The 19,009-nt window shown below is 37.9% G+C and overlaps 5 protein-coding genes and 1 pseudogene across 11 annotated transcripts; 3 read left to right on the top strand and 3 right to left on the bottom strand.

The window, feature by feature from the left end:
• The first annotated feature begins 56 nt into the window (after positions 1–56).
• On the top strand, positions 57–3,435 carry LOC125208949 (zinc finger protein CONSTANS-LIKE 10-like). Of its 5 annotated transcripts, none has more exons than XM_048108489.2 (6): positions 57–279; positions 471–524; positions 737–1,360; positions 1,996–2,217; positions 2,478–2,779; positions 2,875–3,435. In XM_048108489.2, exons 3-6 carry the CDS (start codon positions 791–793, stop codon positions 3,002–3,004), a joined length of 1,224 nt encoding a protein of 407 aa, XP_047964446.2. In that variant the 5' UTR covers positions 57–279; positions 471–524; positions 737–790; the 3' UTR covers positions 3,005–3,435. The 5 variants fall into 5 exon arrangements, with proteins under 5 accessions (XP_047964446.2, XP_047964444.2, XP_047964445.2 ...); XM_048108487.2 differs by having other exon boundaries at positions 471–603; XM_048108488.2 differs by having other exon boundaries at positions 414–524.
• A 663-nt stretch (positions 3,436–4,098) lies between these two features.
• On the top strand, positions 4,099–5,498 carry LOC125210950 (putative E3 ubiquitin-protein ligase XERICO pseudogene; annotated as a pseudogene). Of its 2 annotated transcripts, none has more exons than XR_016137403.1 (2): positions 4,099–4,257; positions 4,820–5,498. The product of XR_016137403.1 is annotated as a putative E3 ubiquitin-protein ligase XERICO pseudogene, transcript variant X1 (transcript). The 2 variants fall into 2 exon arrangements; XR_016137404.1 differs by lacking the exon at positions 4,099–4,257 and adding an exon at positions 4,270–4,732.
• A 22-nt stretch (positions 5,499–5,520) lies between these two features.
• Positions 5,521–7,278, bottom strand: LOC125209479 (uncharacterized). The gene has a single exon (XM_048109079.2). The coding sequence runs from the start codon at positions 7,153–7,155 to the stop codon at positions 5,668–5,670; it is 1,488 nt and encodes a 495-aa protein (XP_047965036.2). The 5' UTR covers positions 7,156–7,278; the 3' UTR covers positions 5,521–5,667.
• A 1,877-nt stretch (positions 7,279–9,155) lies between these two features.
• LOC125209478 (uncharacterized) lies at positions 9,156–10,914 on the top strand. Its single transcript, XM_048109078.2, has one exon. The coding sequence runs from the start codon at positions 9,283–9,285 to the stop codon at positions 10,747–10,749; it is 1,467 nt and encodes a 488-aa protein (XP_047965035.1). The 5' UTR covers positions 9,156–9,282; the 3' UTR covers positions 10,750–10,914.
• Positions 10,915–12,703: 1,789 nt separating this feature from the next.
• Positions 12,704–14,640, bottom strand: LOC125212523 (uncharacterized). Its single transcript, XM_048112720.2, has one exon. It carries the CDS (start codon positions 14,350–14,352, stop codon positions 12,787–12,789), a length of 1,566 nt encoding a protein of 521 aa, XP_047968677.1. The 5' UTR covers positions 14,353–14,640; the 3' UTR covers positions 12,704–12,786.
• A 270-nt stretch (positions 14,641–14,910) lies between these two features.
• Positions 14,911–18,239, bottom strand: LOC125212911 (protein JASON-like). Its single transcript, XM_048113205.2, has 7 exons — positions 17,974–18,239; positions 17,824–17,884; positions 17,632–17,726; positions 16,617–16,849; positions 15,531–16,299; positions 15,365–15,447; positions 14,911–15,280 (listed from the first exon to the last, which is right to left on the bottom strand). The coding sequence occupies exons 1-7, from the start codon at positions 18,121–18,123 to the stop codon at positions 15,193–15,195; spliced, it is 1,479 nt and encodes a 492-aa protein (XP_047969162.1). The 5' UTR covers positions 18,124–18,239; the 3' UTR covers positions 14,911–15,192.
• Between the last annotated feature and the right edge of the window lie 770 nt (positions 18,240–19,009).

The raw sequence follows: 19,009 nt of genomic DNA, 5'->3' as shown, positions 1-19,009 counted from the left end.
CTACATGTTCTCTCTCTGCTACACTTTATTAATTTTTTATCACTACTTACCAAAAAATGGCAACTTTTGTCAGAACGCAAAAAAATTTCAGCTGCTCACCAATCTCATCTTCAGCTCACACTCACAGAGAGAATATTCCATTTCCAAAAGCTCCATCCTTTTTTTTGTTAGTTAGGGTTTTAACTAGCTGACCACTCCAGCTCAACTGAGATCTGCCACTTTCTTCTTATTTTTCTACATATAGTAATCTGCTGCTGTCTTCCTTAATCGCCGAGTTAGGTAAGATTTCCTGCAAAATACCCTTTTTTGTTTCTATTTGGAGCAATTAGCCTAATCTCTCTGATTTCAGCTCCTACTCATCTTTTCCAGTTCCAATTTGGTTGAATTTAGGAAACTATTTTGTTGAATTGCAGTGAATAATTTTTTAAGAAAAATTTGGGGGTTTTGTTCTGAAACTTGTTTCCCAGCAGATTGGAGAGTTGCGGAGTTTTTTCCTCTCCAAGTTTTGTGGTGACGTATTGCAGGTGATACGTCTCAGTAAAAAATTGGGGCTTTTGAATTTTCGTGTCGTAGAAGAAGTTTTTCCATCTTGTTTTCGAATTGGTATTGCTTGTTTCTCATTTGTTTTCTTTTTCATATAGCAATTTGTGTTCAGATCCAAATCAACATCGACTGATTGATTCAATGTTGTTGCTGATACTTGATTTTGTTTGTTTCCGGCTGTCTTTTGTTGCAGAGAATAAAGTGTGTTTGTAAAGCCCGATTTTGCGGAGGTTGATTTTGTCTGAGTATGGGATATCTTTGTGATTTCTGTGGCGAGCAAAGATCGATTGTGTATTGTCGGTCCGATGCAGCTAGTTTATGTCTGTCCTGTGACCGCAACGTCCACTCTGCGAATGCCCTATCGAAACGACACTCGAGAACACTTGTTTGTGAAAGATGCAATTCTCAGCCAGCTTCGGTTAGATGTATGGAGGAGAGGGTATCTCTTTGCCACAACTGCGATTGGACGGGGCATTCCAGCTCGGGCACGAGTAGTGCACATAAAAAGCAGAGCGTTAATTGTTACTCTGGATGCCCCTCGTCCGCAGAGCTATCTCATATTTGGTCGTTTCTCTTAGACGATCCTTCAGCTGAGGGTTCCGCCTGCAAACAGGGGATGGATTCAATGAGCATTACTGATATCAAGCTAAGGGATTGCCAAGATAATAATAGTAGCAAAGGTGTTGTTACCTTGCCTTCGGAAGCCAGCAACCTTAGTAATGTGGACATTGATAAAGAGGCAGATTGGATGGAGTTGTCAGCGTCGATGCAGAATGCAGGCCTGTTGGCTGGATCTACTCACTCGCCCATGCGCAAGGTAGCTATTCTACTCCATCAAATTCCTTTATCAGTCTCAGACTTTTCATCAATTTTCATTGTAATTGGAAGTGATATAGGACTCTTAACAAAAGAAGATATAACTAACAAACTAAGGATAAGGACTCTTACAAAATGACTGAAGTTTATTCCTACGTTTAATCTGCAGTGTACGATAATTCCTACAGCTAATCTGCAGGAGACGACCCCTGTCATAGCCTTTTGTCTCGTTCTTTTAATTGTCTTGAAGCGATAGCTCCATATTGAGTTCATTACTTAATTACTTTTCAAGAAGATGAAAACGCATATAGAAGATAGCACTTACCTTACCTGGAGAAGAAAAAATATAGAGACAATGCAATATCTTACTAAGAATTGTTAATCACAGGCAACTCGGAGCATTCAAAATAAAACTGAAATGCAGTTGAGGTCCCCAACCGTAGAACTAGTGTGGCAAAGGATCTCTGCTCGAACTTAGTTCAACCTAGATAACACTTGAACTTATTCAGGTCGAAACTAGAATTGGAGATGACACTATTAGTCTATTACATTTCAACAATCTCCTGGTTCTATTCTTTTTCCATTTATTTTACTCCATTTCATTAACATCGACTAGTCTTGTCCTTTCTTGTGCAGGTGTATGTACCTCGTGAAGTAGGGATTGCTGAATGCAAGGATACTGAGTTCTATGATAACTTCAATGTGGATGAAATTGACTTAGGTATTGAGAACTATGATGAACTTTTTGGTGCTGCCCTGGACAATCCTGACCGACTTTTTGACAATGAAGACATCGATGGATTGTTTGGGCCACATGACATGTCCTTTTCTGATTGTCAGGCTGCATACCCCGCTGAGGTAAAACTCTTGTTTGTACATTTTTCTGGATGTCTCATTCAAAGTGACACATTTCTATAAACGGAAACACCACTCTATTTACTTCATTATGTCTCGTACTTTATTCTCTCTCCACTTAACGCACGGAACAACACTGCATAAAATCTGCAATTTCTTTGGCTTCTATATTGTTCTTCTTGTGGTATGTAATGGACTCTGCAATTTCATTGACAATTTTAGTGGAGTTTAAAGGGCATAGTTTCGATTTTGATACTTACTAGGGATCGTCTGTTGGAGGAATTAAGATGCAACCAGCATGCAGCAATGCCGCATCTGCAGATTCGGTTGTTAGCTGTAAGACAGAACCTAACATATGTTTCATGAGGCAAGCACACTCGGGTCTCTCATTCTCCCGCCTCACCGGAGACAGCAGTGGTGTTGACTATCAAGACTGTGGTGCATCGCCATTGTTAAACTTGGGAGATCCACCATGGGGCCTTCCGGGTCCTGAAAGCGCGATACCCCCCTCTTCCAGCAGGAGCGATGCTGTCATGCGTTACAAGGAGAAGAAGAAGACACGAAAGTAAGGATCAGTTCTTCCTTTTCTTCGTAACAGTCTGGTGTGATTTGGTCTTATTATCCTTTTCGTTCCTCTTTAAATTTCATATGATTTGTTAGATTCGAGAAGAAAGTAAGGTATGAAACCCGCAAGGCCAGAGCCGATGTAAGGAGGCGCGTGAAGGGGCGCTTCATCAAGGCCGGTGATGCCTATGATTACGACCCGTTGTGCAAAAGCAGAAGCTGCTGAGTATAATAAACCTCCTGCGAGATCAACTAAGTTACTGCACGAAATCATCAAAAAGAATATGCACGAATCCGCCCTTTGCAGTGACAAATGATCTTGCAAATAAAGCCTGATGGAGAGGAACCGTCGTATCAGAATTCAGAAACGAGGTTTACCAAGCCACGTTGAGAGATAACTCCGACCATCATCGGAAAAGATATTCCCATTGGCGGAGGCAGCCGCAGCTTTACTAAATTTGTTAATACTATTATGTTAGTTACATATATATACACTCTGATTTAGTCTTGTTTGATTGGTGTGGGTGATTTAGTCTTGTTTGATTGGTGTGGGGAACATGTATAGAGCATAAGTCTCCCATTCACACTGTCTTAGCAGATTTATTGCATCAAACTGTATTTAATGTGTTTGTTGATATCTTGGCCGATGAGATCTTATCTTGTGTCCCATGGTTAGATTTGATGGTCAGTCAATCAGCCCCCGTGCATTTCCCACATGCACTTCACGTGCTACTTCGAAAGCGACAAATTTAGTGGTTTTACTTTCTACAAAGACGGCTTCGTATTTTTCTCCTTGTCTAAAAAATACTCTTTTCGCCCACTACTAATGGATGATACTAGTTTTAATGCAAATTTGAAATAGAGAATGCGAAAATGGAAAAATGAAGTAGACTGATGAATATGATGATAAAAGGGACAAAAAAACATTCAATAAGTAGCAATTCATGGGTTAGTTAGGGCTACTAAATTTAGAGGTTCAACTAACATTTTAAAGACATGATATTTACACCATGGGTGGGTATTGATTGAACTTTTTTCTGATTAAAAATGTGTCGGTGCTGATGTTTGAAACAGCAAAGTAAGTAATAACAAATTCTATTCGTTGAAATAACCAATTTACTAATTATTATAGTGACCAAATATTCTTATGTTTTATTCCTTTTTTATTTTGCAATTTCTTATTTTCATTAGATTTAGTTGTATTTATTTACTACTATTATTTATTTAGAGTAAAAGTAATTTATTTTCATTGAACGTAAGAGAGAAAGAACTAATGAGTTAGTTAAAAGTGATTCAATTGATCAAAAGCAGCTAATTATTATTGCAGAGACCTCATCCACTAAAATAATACCCAAATTTTCTTGAGGTCAGCAGATAATTTGTGTATTTAAAAAGGAAAGATTCTATATAATCTCCTCCCCTTCAATCTGCCTCTAATCTATAGCAGCTTTCTCTCGAAAGAAAGGGTTCTTTTCTTTGGTGGGTTTTGATTTCTAGATCTAATTTAATTTGTTTATCATCTGTGATGCAATCTTGAGAGTCCCTTTACAAAATTTCAGTTTTTGTGCTTCTAATCAATGTTTGAAATCAGGAGAATCATCATCTCGTTGCTTCAATTTTGAGATGTTACTTTTAGGGTTCTTGAAAATGAAGTCTTTACTTGTTATATTTGTTTGGGATTTCGATATTCTGAGCAAATCTGCTTTGCATATGTTCTATTTCACTTTCTATCGCATCGGATTCCATATTGTTTGAAGAAGTTTCACTAGATAAAGATCCATTCTTTTTGTCCATTTATTCGACTGTTTGATTTACTTTGCCTTTGTTTTATTTGTTTAAATTACCACTTAATTTCATTTGTTGAACCAAGCCTCATTAATTGGATAATCTTTATGCATAACTAAGATTTGATCCATGTATGGTTTATATTAGTTGATATAATCATGAAAGAGAGGTCCAAGAATGGTGTTGTGTTCTTGCTTTAGTGCTATTTGAAGTGGAATGTTTCTGATGTATGAAATGTTTCTTTGGTTTACATTAGGTTTGATCCCACAAAATGGCTATTTCGTCGTATCCAACTCCGGCTGATGCTGGAGTCCTGTGTGTGATTCTGGCAAACACGGTGATATCCATATCGATCTTGAAGGAGCTCGTTCGCTCCTTACTGCACATTGTTGGCATTAGGATTGCTTCATGGGAGGAGCTCTCTACAGACACATCGGACTCTGGTGAATGTCGTAAAGGTCTCTCAGAATCATACATGGAGGAGTTCAGAAGCCAGATGCCTGCAATGAGGTTCGACTCACTCTCTATGCACGACAACAACCCGGGGCAGGAGTGCTCCATCTGCCTCTCTGAGTTCGAACCAAATGCAGAGGTTAACCACCTCACCTGCAGCCACGTTTTCCACAACGTGTGTTTGGAGAAGTGGCTGAACTACTGGAACACCACGTGCCCCTTGTGTCGTAATTGCATGATGCCTCAGGAAGTCGAGGAGGAAGAAGATACTTGTCCCATGTGAGGAAATCTACGGTTGTACAGCTTAGTGTAAACAGGTTATGTGTCTTTAGCTGCCACGGTTTGCGTCCTCTTGAAGTGACGGGTCAGCTTAGCTAGTATTCGTGTTGTATATAGTGTAAACGGGTGTTTGTTTGGAGTCATCTCTTCTTGTTCCAGCAGCATCATCAAGCTGCAACTTAGTTTGAGTTTTTTGTTTTCAATGGTGTTAACTATGATGAAATCTTTACACCACAAAGCCTCTCTCACTAGCTATTATTAGGGAATAATGCTTACTAATTTTACAACTTACAAAAAATGTCACCGTAAACCATAAAGAGTAATTGATCCACCTTCTTTCACTCTTTCTTTCTGCTTGTTTCATGCATCAAACTAGCATCTATTCACACCATACCTGCAGTCTTTAGTCAGATCATTGAACGTCTCAATCTGCGTCTTCCCCATCTTGAACACGCCATAGTCAACGCATTCCTTCATGTAACCATCAAACTCGAGGGCGCTGCCATTGTTCATCTTTCTCATATCATAGTACCAATCACTGTCACCATCCCACAGATCTCTATGATCATCAAGAGACTGAACCTCATACCTCTCCTTCAACACATCGAAGAACGATGCGTTCCTCTCGTCTAAAGCAACATAAACCCTCCTCCCATCTTCCACACCCCTTCCTCTCAAAGCTGCCATCACAGCTTCTGGAGAAGTATCATTATCAAGATTAGGCCACGCCTCCTTCGTCTTCGCCTTCCCCCTTCTCTCAACACGAACACCGTCATAATCCCAAGCCATTCTCGATGTAATAGCAGAAGCCACGCTCCACAGCTGCCTAGACGGCATAAGCTTATACCACGGCTGTTGGATCACACCACCCGACTCCCCTCTACACACTCGCCACCAGAAATCATCAGCCTCTCCGAACCTCCTCACAATCAGACTCTCATTCCATTCAGCCAGCTTCCCCGGTGTAGCCTTAGAACCCTCCACAACACGGACCTTCAATCCATCTCTCTCGCTCCACTCATTCCAGTCTAGCCAGAACTCAGCCTCACCAACCACCGAAGATAAAACCTTCAGCCTCTCGAAATCAAAGTAGAACCTGAAATCCTTATCCTCGTCCGTGCCAGACGAAGTGTAGATCTTCGACAAACACACGTTCATATCCACAACCAGAGTCCGGTTCAAGAACTCCGCCTCGCCTAACGCACACACGAACTTCCACGAATAGTATCCCATGTCATGGCACCTATCACCACCCCCTGCATACATCAAATACTTTCCTCGACTAAACGGCTCCTCGATCAGCCGATCACCATTCACAATCCCTCCGATTTCAACCCTCTCCACCATCCCCTTCTTCACATTGCCACCAGAATGAAAATCCCCAATCCCAACCACGCCCAATGTGCCGTCACCAAACCTCAAAACCCTAAAATTCCGACTATCCTCATCAAATCCGCCCTCCCTGCGCCTAAACCGCCACGCCATGTGGCAACAACTGCAATTTTCCCCTTCCACCGGCTTCCCAAACCGATAGAAATCCACATCCTTCAGCCTCTCAAATGCCGCACTCATCAGCAATTGGAAAACCTCGGGATCGCCGCAGTCGATCGCCTCATCCACGCCACAACCCCCAATTCCGGCTAGCGCCGTCTGATTGGATGAGGGGAAATTTGTCAATTTGGAGGTAGGAGGGAAAAGGATGTCGTCGGAATTGTAGGTGGCGGCGATTATGCTGAGAATCACCACCAGAGCTACGAAGACACTGAAACGGAGGGTTGCGGCCATGGATAATGCTTTACATTTGTGGCGTAAATTGTGAAAGCGCAAATTCGCGGTCCTAAACCAAGGACGGCGCAACATTGTGTTAATTAATGGTATGAACAAAACATGAAGCTTCCAATCCACCGATGAAGATGAAGCAAAGCTCGTCTGGTTTTATAGGGATCAGCTCTGTACAGAAAATGGCGCCAGTCCAAATCAACGGTTAACTATATTGTTGGTGCTAGAATGAGCCGGCTGCGTATTTTAACTAACTAATGAAAATTGAAATTAAAGAGCGAATAAAAAAATAGTTACAACGAATTTTATTACACAATTTATAAAAAAAAAGGTAAGTAAATTATGAGAGAAAAATGAAAAAAAATGGCGAAAAAAATATTAGTAAGACTAAATTTATTGTGGACCAAAATAAAAAAGAGATTACTTTTAATTACAGGATAGATTATTAACTACTGTTAAAATGACTTACCAGCTGATCACATAACTTTCATTCAATTTGATTTGATCAAAACTGAATAAGAAAATTTCAAATAAATTAGACGAAAATGAGATTATTTTTGCTGGATTGAGTAAATAATTTGACTTACTAACTGATTACATAACTTTCATTCAATTGCTTCCTTTATTTAATTTTGAATTTGATCGAAACTGAATAGACCAATCCAAAAATAAGTACAAGTAGTATAATCATTTGACAAAGCATTTGAATTAACAGAATATACATATTCCACTTAGCATTTCTATAATCATTGTTTTAATATTAATTTCCTAGTATTAAAATTTATCATCCCCAAAATTCTATTTATCCCAAAGATGTAGAGAGTATAATATTTTACTAGTATATGTTAAAGGTACTACTCCCTTCGTCCAAAGATAAGCGAGACACTTATTTTAGACATGAGATTTAAGGAATTGATATTTAAATAGTTAAAGTAGAGAGAGAGTAATAAAATATGAGAGAAAGAAAAGCAGAGAAGTAAAGTTATAATAAAGTAGATGGAGAACAAAGTAAGTGGGATAATTTTTTTGCTAAAAAAAGAAATGACCCACTTATAGTGGATCATCCCAAAAAATGAATGTGATTCGCTTATTTAGGGACGGAGGAATATAATATATTAAGATTTTTACGGAAGGTTTTTGCTACTAGTGTTCTATATAAGAAAGTAATTAAAATTCTAAAAAAATAAGAAAATCTTATACTGATCATCTTATCATTAATATTTTGGTAATTAAAAATTGTACACTTCAGTTATTACGTTGATAGTTAATTAAATTTAATTATAAATATAAGTGTAAAACCATATAATAAGTTAGATATTTTCAATCTGTCATAATTTGTTTTCACGTAATATATTTCTAGGACAGAAAATAATTAATGTCTTTATGGTTCTTGTGAAATTAAAAATTTTAATAAGATTTTGATACTATATAAAACGAACAATATTAAACGTACGTTCAAACGAGAGTGGTATGTAGCATATAATTTATTTCTTTTATATACATACAGATTGCATTTATATATAGTTTATTTTGCATTGTAGACAATTTATGAGAAAATGCAAAACTTAAATATAAAATGCAATTTGCCTATAAATAAAATACAATCTACGGAAATGCATGTACACTTGACAAATGTGTATTGCATTTTTCGTGTCACGTGGCAGCATGTGATTGGATGTACATTAGCATTCTAATTAAGGATGCACCCTAGTGCTACCCTAATTGAATATCCTTATTTTTTTTAAAAAAAATCAAATTATAGAAATCAAATATATATATTAACTTCCCTTTTTATTTTATTTTTTCTTTTTACTGAATTTTGTAATTTTCCATGTGTTCGAGATAATGAGAATTCAAAAACCAATTACATAGATTTTTAAAAAGTAATTATAATAAAAACAAGTGTTGATCAGATTTTCAGATAATCACAATTTATTGTGACTAGATTCTAAGATAATCCAAAGAGGAGTTTCAAAATGAAGCAAAAAAGTAAAACAGAGTCATTAATTAAATTAAAAAAGATAGTTAACTACTTTAAATCAGCTAACCGTCTCTTGATTTGCACTCGGCGCCAAACAAGACTCATTTAACTCTCTCACATTCATATATATACATACAGATTCTATGTACGTATAGGTCTCCTTCTTCTTCTCACATGTATTCACTCAAACTGAGCTCAAGAAAAAGACCTAACTGCAACGCAACAAAATGATGCCCAATCCTTGGGTTCGGAGCCCTAGAAATCTCGGCCGAAATGCGTTAGCCATGATCGCCGGCCTCCTTTTCACTCTATGGCTCACCGTTGTCATAATTCTCACCACCACCTTCGATTCCGATTTGTACTCCACCACAGAGCACACTGATTTCCTCGCGCCGGAGCTCAATTCGACCGATCAGACGCCGATTGAGGCAGGTAATTGCCGCGTGGATGATCCGATCGATTGCCGCGACGACGACGTTTTCGAATTGTTGATGAGCGCGGCCTTTGAAAACCTCAGGGACGTCGATTTCTACCAGTTCGGGAAGCCGGTGGAAGGGGATAACGGGAGCTCATGCCACATGGCGTGGCGGTTTAAGCACAAGGAGGCGAATTTGAATTTGGTTGGATTTTACAAGGATTATCGGAGTTTTAGGGTTTTGAGATCTGAGGATTGTAAACTGCGCGTGGCTGGAATTGGGGGTTTTCATTCCGGTGGCAATGCGAGGAAGGGGAAATTCGAGAAGGCGATTGAGATTGGGGAGACTGTGAATGGTGATTTGGAATTCGAGGAACCGTTTAGTGATGGCAAGTATTTGGTGTATGGAGATGATGGTGTGAAGTACAAGAGCACATTGCACTTTTCTTGGAGTTTCTTGTGTGCCCTAGGCGAGGCGGAGTTCTTGAACCGGACTCTGGTGGTGGATAACATTCGTTTCGATTGGCCTAGCGTGGCTGAAGGGGAGATGGTGAGAGATTTCAGATACTACTTTGATTTGGAGAATTTGAAGGATGCATCCTCTGTGATTGATCAAGGTGTGTTCTGGTCAGAGTGGGGCAAAAGAAACGGATTGGAGGTCCATGTTGTGGAGGGCTCTCGTGTTACACCGTTAAAGCTGGCTGAGGCGAATGAGAGCTTGATCATAAGGAAGTTTAAGGGAGGTGACTATTGGTGGAAAGTGTGTGCAGGGGAGGCAGATAGGGTGATCCAGCGGCCGTGGCATAAGTTTAGGAATTCGCGGGCTTTGTGGGATGTGGCCTCGGCTATTGCCTCGAGAATGGAGTGGGATTATGACAGTATTCATGTTGAGAGAGGGGAGAAGGTTAAGAACAAGGAAATGTGGCCTAATCTTGATAATGACACTTCTCCACTGGCTGTGTTGGCTGCTTTGAGAGGCAGAGGTGTGGAGGATGGGAGGAGGGTCTACGTTGCTTCGGATGAGGAAGAGGCAGGATTGTTTGATGCGTTGAATCAGAGGTATGAGGTTCGATTTCTTGAGGATTACAGAGATCTGTGGGATGAAGGGAGTGACTGGGACTACGAAGTGAGGAAGCTCAACGATGACATCGTTGGTGTGGAGTTTGATGGTTACATGAGAGAGCTTGTGAACTTCGATGTGTTTTCGAGGGGGAAGACGAAGGTGGAGACGTTCTATGATCTGACTAGAGATTGCAAGGATGGTTTGAACACATGCTAGGTTGAATCTGAGGAAGCTCAGCACAACTTCAATCTGGTTTTGCCATCTTTGAATTAGTCTGTTGTTAGGAGAGAAAGTTTCAGTGTTAGCTGCCATTTGCTTCTTACTAGTTCATGAGTTTGTGAATGTTTTCAATGATGAAATTCAAGTGTTGATTTTGGTGCATTTATCTGTTAACGAACAATAAATTGTCTCTCTTATAGTGATTAGTTAAAATACAGTAATTCTTAGTAATTGAGTTGTGAAAAAAAAAAACTCTCAAAGTCGTTGTTGTTGAGCATTATAATTTCTATAAGGATCTGATTTAGATATATAATGTAGACTATTTTATAGTATTATATTTTATTTTGATTGTTTACTAACATCTTGCTTGGACCATCTTATAATCTAATCAAAACAATTTTTGATTATAGAATCAGAAAATAAATTGTGATTATCTTAGAATCTAATCACAATAAATTGCAATTATCTTAGAATCTACTATCTAGTCAAAACTTGTTTAATGTTGTAATTAACTTTTTGAAATCTATATTATTGAATCTTTAATTCTCATTATCTCGAACAAATATGGAAAATCAAAAAAAAAGAAAAAAAATCAGAAGAGAGAGTCAATATATATTTGATTTTGGCAATTTAATTCTTTAAATAAGAATATTCAATCAGGCGAGTGCAAATATGCTAACTAATTTTAAAGTAAATATGCTAACTAATTTTAAAGTGCTAACGTACATCCAATTACGTGCTGCCACATGACACAAAAAATGCAATATTGTAAACAAAAAAATGCAATATGCATTTGTAGAAGTATTAGATAAATTTTGGCAGATTGCATTTTAGTTATAGGTGGATTGCATTTTTTATCGCTGAGTTTTGTATTTTAGATATTGACTGTATAATTCGCATTTTGTATGTAGACATATTGCATTTATATATAGTTTATTTTGCATTGTAGACAATTTATGATAAAATGCAAAACTTAACAATATAAAATGCAATATGCCTATAACAAAAATGCAATATGCGAAAATACATGAACAACTTTACAAATGTATATTGCATTTTTGTATATACAATATTGCATTTTTTGTGTCACATGGCAGCACGTGATTGGATGTACGTTAGCACTCTAAATAAGGGTGCACCCTAGTGCTCCCCTATTCAATTATATCTATTTTTTTATAGTGTAGTTTAACTTAATTCAAAATAGAATATCATATGCATATTTAAAACATAAAATACAATTATACTCCCTCCGTCCCACATAATTTTACCCAATATTCCATTTTAGTCCGTTCCATATAATTTTATCCATTTCATTTTTACCATTTTTGGTAGTGGACTCCATATTCCACTAACTCATTCCTACTCACATTTTATTATAAAACCAATACTTTACAAGTAGGACCCACATCCTAATAACTTTTTCAACTCACTTTCTATTACATTTCTTAAAATCTGTGCCAAGTCAAACTATGTAAAATTATGTGGGACGGAGGGAGTAATAAATAAGAATATTATGACATAAAAGACATTTTATCAAAAAATCATTTTCCAAGAATTGTACTTGCAAGCTAATCATGTAAAACAAATTAAATCCTTGACGAAGCATTCCTGCCCTTCAAATTGGTATGACACACGTCAACTTATTTAGGACAAATATCACTTTTAAATTTAAATATATTCAATACATCGAAATGATCTGAAAAAAATAGAAGTATAGTAAATTATAAAGTGTCAATTTTACATTAAAAATATGAAGCGTCTTCATATTTCCTTCTCCCATAAACTAATGTGATTTGTTACAACACCAATTTGTATTTTTAAAGGCCTTGAAGTAGACATGCATCAATGAGCCTGAGCAATGGCACACTTTGAAATACATAACACTCTGGTTATTTAATGGTTATTGTTTAATTAATTTTAATCACTAATTAATTGACAAAATGCACCAAAATGATACTGATTTTTTCCATCAAGTTAAAACTTTGTGTATCTGTGACTACAAACATTAACATAGCAATTTCATCTTTAAACAAACTAGCATGTGTTGACACCATCCCTACAATCTCTAGTCAGATCATTAAACGTCTCAATCTTCTTCTTCCCTCTCAAGAACACTTCTCCATCAACCATCTGCCTCATGTATCCATCAAACTCCACCTTGCTCCCGTTGTTCATCCTCGTCGTTTCATAGTACCAATCGCTATCCCCACCCCACAGATCTCTGTGTTCCTCAAGCAAGTGAACCTCGTACCTCTCCTTCATCGGATCAACGAACACCGCCTCTCCCTCATCCGTAGCAACGTAGACCTTCCTCCCATCCTCCACCCCTCTCCCTCTCAAAGCAGCCATCACAGCTTCTGGATGAGTGTCATGATCAAGATTAGGCCATATCTTTTTGTTCTTGACCTTCCCCCTTCTCTCAACGCGAACACTGTCATAATCCCACCCCATTCTTGATGCAATCACAGAGGCCATATCTAGCAACGGCCTCGCCTTAGAAACCTTATGCCATGGCCGTTTCATCACACCATCCGCCTCACCTTCACATACCCGGTACCAGAAGTTATCCGGCTCAACTGCCCCAAACTTCCTCATGATCAAACCCTCCTTCGCCTCAGCTAGCCTCATTGGTGTAACCCTAAAATCCTCCACTAAACGGAGCTTCAATCCGCCCCACTTCTCCCAATTCGGCCAGAACTCAGCTTGATCAACCACAGAGGATGCTTCCTTCAAATGCTCCATATCAAAGTAGAATCTGAAATCCTTCCCCTCCTCATCCACCCCAGATAACGAGTGCATCTTCGACAAGCATATGCTCGTGTCAAAAACCAGAGTCCGGTTCAAGAACTCCGCCTCGCCTAACATACAAACAAAGCTCCACATATAATGCCACATGCTCTTGCACCTCTCACCACCACCTACATAAACCAAATACTTCCCCCGCCGGAATGATTCTTCCTTCATCCCAAACCCAACTTCTGTTGATCGAACCTTTTCGATTTTCCCCTTCCCTTTCCTCTTCCTCGCATTGCCACCGGAATGATAACCCCCAATTCCAACCACGCTCAGTGTGCAGTTATCAAACCTCAAAACCCTAAAACTACGATAATCCTTATTAAACCCAATCGCTTTTCCCTCTTTCGGCCTAAACCTCCACGCCATGTGGCAGGAGCTCCCATTCTCCCCTTCCACCGGCTTCCCAAACCGGTTGAAATGCACGTCCTTGAACTTGTCAATCGCTGCTGTCATCAACAGATGAAAAACCTCGAGATCGCGGCAATTGATCGGCTCATCAACGCGGCAGCTGCCGCTATCAGAGAATTCCGTGAACCCTGCCTCTTCCACCACGGATTCCACGTCTCTGGTGTCGATCAACGCCGTCCGATCAGCCGAATTTGATTCAGATGAGAGGAAATCCGAGATCTCTGAGACAGGCCGGAGAAACGGCTCCTCGGAATTGTAGGTCGCGGCGATTGTAGTGAAAATCACGACGCCGGTAACGAAGACGCTGAAACAGAGGCTTGCTGTCATAGCTAGGAAATTTTGGCCGTGATTTTCAGGGCGCGAATTCCCGCCCCTAAACGAAGAACGCCGCAGCATTTTCCCCTTTTGTTACCAATTTCTCGATTTAGGTTTTGAAATTCGATTGAGACATATCGACCAACAAGTATGCAGAAAAAAATGAGCTCCACCATTGAAGATGAAGCAGAGCTCTTGATGCAGAATCTGTATCTATAGGGAGGAGATTGCGGATCAGCTATGTGTGTGTGTTTCTGAGAGAGAGAAAGAGAGACTGGCGCGAGTCAAAATCTGAACGTGGAAAGCACAACGGTTAAGCTAGACTCAGCCGGGTGCGCATTCTAAGTTCCGCTGCTAAAATGAGCCGGATAATGTTTTTGGATTTTACTCTACTATTTCATTTTTTTTTTATATATGGGAAGGTTTGATATTTATATTTTGACACATACACGCATTGTTACAAAATTGTTTAAAGCAATAATTTTTTTGTATTTTACCTATAGTTTAACTTCCCAGCTAGTGGAGTAATAAATTTCATTCAATTACTATGTTCATTGAATTTAATTTTCATAAATACAATCCCAATTAAGTTCCTATCAAGGTGCATCCATTTACAAAATATATAATTTCATTCAAAAAGGAAAATGAACATTTCCATTTTTATAAAAATTTTCTTCAGTTACAAAGGAAGAAAGGGAAGCATTACAGAAAAAATGCAGAATCATAAAGATTGTTTCTGTAGAATCATAGAGATTGTTACAGAAAGGAAAGCATTACAGTAAAAAAAGGCTCATTATTATGTACATTGATGGAACAACACTCAAACTCTCATGAACAATGATGCATCAACTGTGTGAACTTGCATACTTTAGAAATGGCCTTTCAGTTAGACTGTAACAACAGAACTGAGATGGGATGAAGTCATGAAGAAGATTGAGGTTCTGATGAAGCAGTATCAGATTCTTCACATTCATCGAATTCGACTGGAGGGCCACCACTGATTTGTTTCCTACAAAACAGGGAACTTTGTTAGGCATACTAAGGTTTGAATAAGTAGATTTCCAACAAATAAGCCATTCGCAATATAATACACCTCTGAGAAATAAAGCTGTCTTCGGATAATGCCTTTTCAAGCCTCTCTTCGAATGGTGTAGCATGCCAGCTAACCTTCTGATCCTGCAAAGAGAATGGAATTCACAAGTCACAATCACAATGTGGATATATATTCAAACAAGACTAAAAAGGTTAGAGAAAATTACCTCTTTGTACTTGGTAGTTGTATTGGGAATGCCATTTACACCCCACCATTTAGGAGAGTCATGAGTGGCTTCTTCATCATTCCAATGAGCTGCCACCATCCCAAGAATAGGTCGATCTCCCGGACTTCTCCAGTTATGAACATTTTCACCAGCATGTCCGTTGCTTCCATCTTGATTGGCTGGTTTCGATTTAATCCACTCAGACAAGCTCAGTTCCTCCATCTTGACACTTTTAAGCGAAGGAGCATCCTTCAAGGCGACTGACATCGGGGTTGATATCAAGGTTGCTTCATCATTAGGCTTTGGTGATTCTCTCTGGTGGTTGGGATCTGAGTTCTCTTCGTTCAACTCATTCCACTGGGATTGATACTGAATTGGATTCAAGACAGAATACACGTATTGAGATCGGATCTTAGTCGTCCCACCAGCAATATTGTCCGTGTATGAAGGGAATACAGTGCCGGGTGTTTGCATCTCATCAGTCAAGTGCAGTGGGGTTGGATATGGTGATGCCATTGATACATTAGAATCACCAGATGATCCAGATTGCTTTATGTGCTTAACAGAATTTTTAGATGATCTAGCAGAGTGGCACTCAAAGTGCACAGACTTATTTGTGCGCCGTACTGTAGAAGCAAAGGCTTCAGGTGAAACTGCAGAGCAATGAGCTTCAACAGTCACGTTGTCTGGAGTTATGGCACCGTGATTGTCACTGCTCTGAGTGGAGCTGGTAGAGTCTCTTCTGGTATTATCTCTGGCAGTCAAGACACTGACAGAGAATTCAAGACAGGGAGTTGGCTAAGAATTTTCTACCACTTTCAAAATACAAAAATACAAGATATAACATGAGATATGCATTTAGGACCCATGAAAGCGAAAACAAGCTAGCTACTTAAAGAACCTTGAAAAGAAACAGACATGCTCAAAAATCTTTCAATCAATTAAATTATATGAATCATGAAATTCATGCAATCATGTTGATATCTACTAATCTGCTGAAAACATGCCAACTCATTGTATAACTCAACATTATTGTTGAGAACTGAAGCTGATTAATATACTCAGATAAATATGCATGAGATATACCTGCTCGGAGTGCCTACCAAAAAACCTTCACCAGTTACCCATTTCCCACAAGTTTTAGCAGACGTAAAAGATTCATCAAGTGGATCCTTGAGTTTCAGTTGCTCACTGGATACACAGGTCATCAAAGGACTGGATTCTTCTTTGTGAGCGTCTGTATCCACCCATTTACGAGAGACTTTTCGAATTTCAACAGGAGTCTCAAGCAAAGTTCCACATGCTTTCAGGAACTTGGCCTGCAGAATAAATATTTAAATACACTGTTAAAATATGTAAGGCATTGTGAGATGAATTAAGTATCCACTAGTGCACATATAACTTCATTCATTCTTTTTCTTGTGATGGTAAATAACCAACATAATGCTTACACATATTTGTACGAGAAACGTTTCGCATATTTCATTACCAAACTGTAATGCCATTATCTCAGATTCTCAAACATTTTAATGTATGAAATGACGAGGTCTCAAATTAGGCACAAATCAGGAAATCTTATGTTAAACGAAAACACATAATGACACGCATATTCCGTTGCTCAAAGATATTCAAGCGGGCATAAGATGCACATACAAATGAAGGATGATAGCAACACGGTTTGGGTTCTGACTTCACATAACATTAGTAAGATAAGATCAGACAAAGAACAACTCAAAAGCACGAAATTCTGATCTGAATGAATTAAAATAAGTAACATAAAATGTAGACAGATGTCATCTATGTCAAGCTTAACTCAGCTGTACCGTTTAACAGATGATCATCTTATACATGTATTGCTATACCATACTATGAAACTATAGATTCAAAAATCAAAGAATCATCATCCACACACATCAAGAGAAAAGTCATCTCATCATCATTTTATTCATCGATCTGACATGTATTTTTATAGACTCATTATATCCATGCTTCCTCATCATGATAAATTCAATTATGAAACAAAAATGTATATCAACGTTCTCACAGATGAAAATGCCCAATCGAGAAATTACATTTTTCAATAATCTAAACACACACTAACCTCGTCCTTGAGCTCCTTCATATCAATTTCTTCGGATATTGGACCCCAACCTTCCACTTTCTTTCGATTCAAATCATCTTCTGATTCTTGTAAACCTATTTAACAATCAATAGGAAGAATCAATCAAGAAATTCTAAAAAAAAAAAAAAAAAACTAATTACTAAACGCACAGGAACAGGAAAAAAATACTACCATCAGTAAGAAATAGAGGTGATAGTGCGTTCCTATCACGATGCACCAAACGTTCCTTCTCCTGTAATCGAAAATGCAATCGAATCATTCACACAAAATTCGATCCATATTATTGAAAATACAAACAATAATTGAAAATCTAATTCATACAGGAGTGGTTTTGTGACGAGAGTGTGGTTCTTTCACTCGAAGACAACCGAAAAAACATCCCATAGTTGCAGCTACCACTAGCCTCAGGAACCCTAATACACCCACTCTTTCACCGCCTTCCCTCCTCTTGACTCCAGAAAACCACGCCATACTATTTACTGGTATAATGATGAATCTCTTCAGCTTCAATTGATTTCGAAATCGTTGTGTGGAGAAGAATCTTAATGAGAGAGATAGAGAGAGCTGTTGCGATTTGAAATTCAAATAAAGAGGGAAATGAATTCAAATGAAGAAAGTAGATCATTTATATTTACCTCCCCTCAACTTTCCCATTTTACACAATGAGCTCCTCTCTCAATTCCTGACACGATATCTAACTCATTCAATGAATATTTTCTGTGTATGATTTTCATCAATTTTCTCTTTCTTATTAATAGTATTTCAAAAAATGAAAAGTTTTCAAATTCAATTTTAGTGACAATTTTCTTTACTTGAATAAACATTTATGTAAGAAAATACTGGAGTGAGATTTATAAAATTAGAAATAAATAAATTATATAAACTAAAAATCTCACATTTCACATTTTAAACTAAAAATTAGAAAATACTAGTAGTAAATGATTATTAGAAATTATATTAAGGAGATCTATATATTATTGCCTAAAATTTTCTATGCACTAATCAGTTTCATTGTCAATTTGTCATTCTATTAACTTAAGATATTTTGGTTATTTTATGAGTTTAAGTCAAAAGATGTAACAAGTGTAATATTTTTATTCAAGAAGAAGAAAGAATGGGAAAAGAGACCTCGTATTAATCAAACAAGAATATATATCCAAAATTCTAATATTTCTTAATTATATTTGTATAAAGTCTAAGATATAATTTTTTATTTATGGAGTATAAAAGATCGTCACTAAAGTTGATTTTGAGGTCTATTTCTTTTTAAGTACTAGCAATTAGTATTACATATTGAGAATAAAGAAGACAAAAAAATAAGAACATATAAGAAAAAAGAAGAAAAAAAAATATCCTA

Source organism: Salvia hispanica, chromosome 3, assembly GCF_029641045.1.
Source record: "Salvia hispanica isolate PSC_SH4W2 chromosome 3, Shi_PSC_v1, whole genome shotgun sequence".
Lineage (NCBI taxonomy): Eukaryota > Viridiplantae > Streptophyta > Magnoliopsida > Lamiales > Lamiaceae > Salvia > Salvia hispanica.
The sequence above is the reverse complement of the archived record's forward strand: the minus strand, read 5'-3'. Positions and strand labels throughout refer to the sequence as shown.

Excerpts from the sequence above, each read along its gene's own strand:
- LOC125208949 (XM_048108485.2), top strand. The coding sequence starts at position 791 with ATGGGATATCTTTGTGATTTCTGTGGCGAGCAAAGATCGATTGTGTAT. Across the intron at positions 2,218-2,477 it reads AGGCTGCATACCCCGCTGAG|GGATCGTCTGTTGGAGGAAT; the intron begins GTAAAACTCTTG and ends GATACTTACTAG. Across the intron at positions 2,780-2,874 it reads GAGAAGAAGAAGACACGAAA|ATTCGAGAAGAAAGTAAGGT; the intron begins GTAAGGATCAGT and ends ATGATTTGTTAG.
- LOC125209479 (XM_048109079.2), bottom strand. The coding sequence starts at position 7,155 with ATGTTGCGCCGTCCTTGGTTTAGGACCGCGAATTTGCGCTTTCACAAT.
- LOC125209478 (XM_048109078.2), top strand. The coding sequence starts at position 9,283 with ATGATGCCCAATCCTTGGGTTCGGAGCCCTAGAAATCTCGGCCGAAAT.
- LOC125212523 (XM_048112720.2), bottom strand. The coding sequence starts at position 14,352 with ATGCTGCGGCGTTCTTCGTTTAGGGGCGGGAATTCGCGCCCTGAAAAT.
- LOC125212911 (XM_048113205.2), bottom strand. The coding sequence starts at position 18,123 with ATGGCGTGGTTTTCTGGAGTCAAGAGGAGGGAAGGCGGTGAAAGAGTG. Across the intron at positions 16,300-16,616 it reads TTGGTAGGCACTCCGAGCAG|TGTCTTGACTGCCAGAGATA; the intron begins GTATATCTCATG and ends ATTCTCTGTCAG. Across the intron at positions 15,281-15,364 it reads GACAGCTTTATTTCTCAGAG|GAAACAAATCAGTGGTGGCC; the intron begins GTGTATTATATT and ends CCTGTTTTGTAG.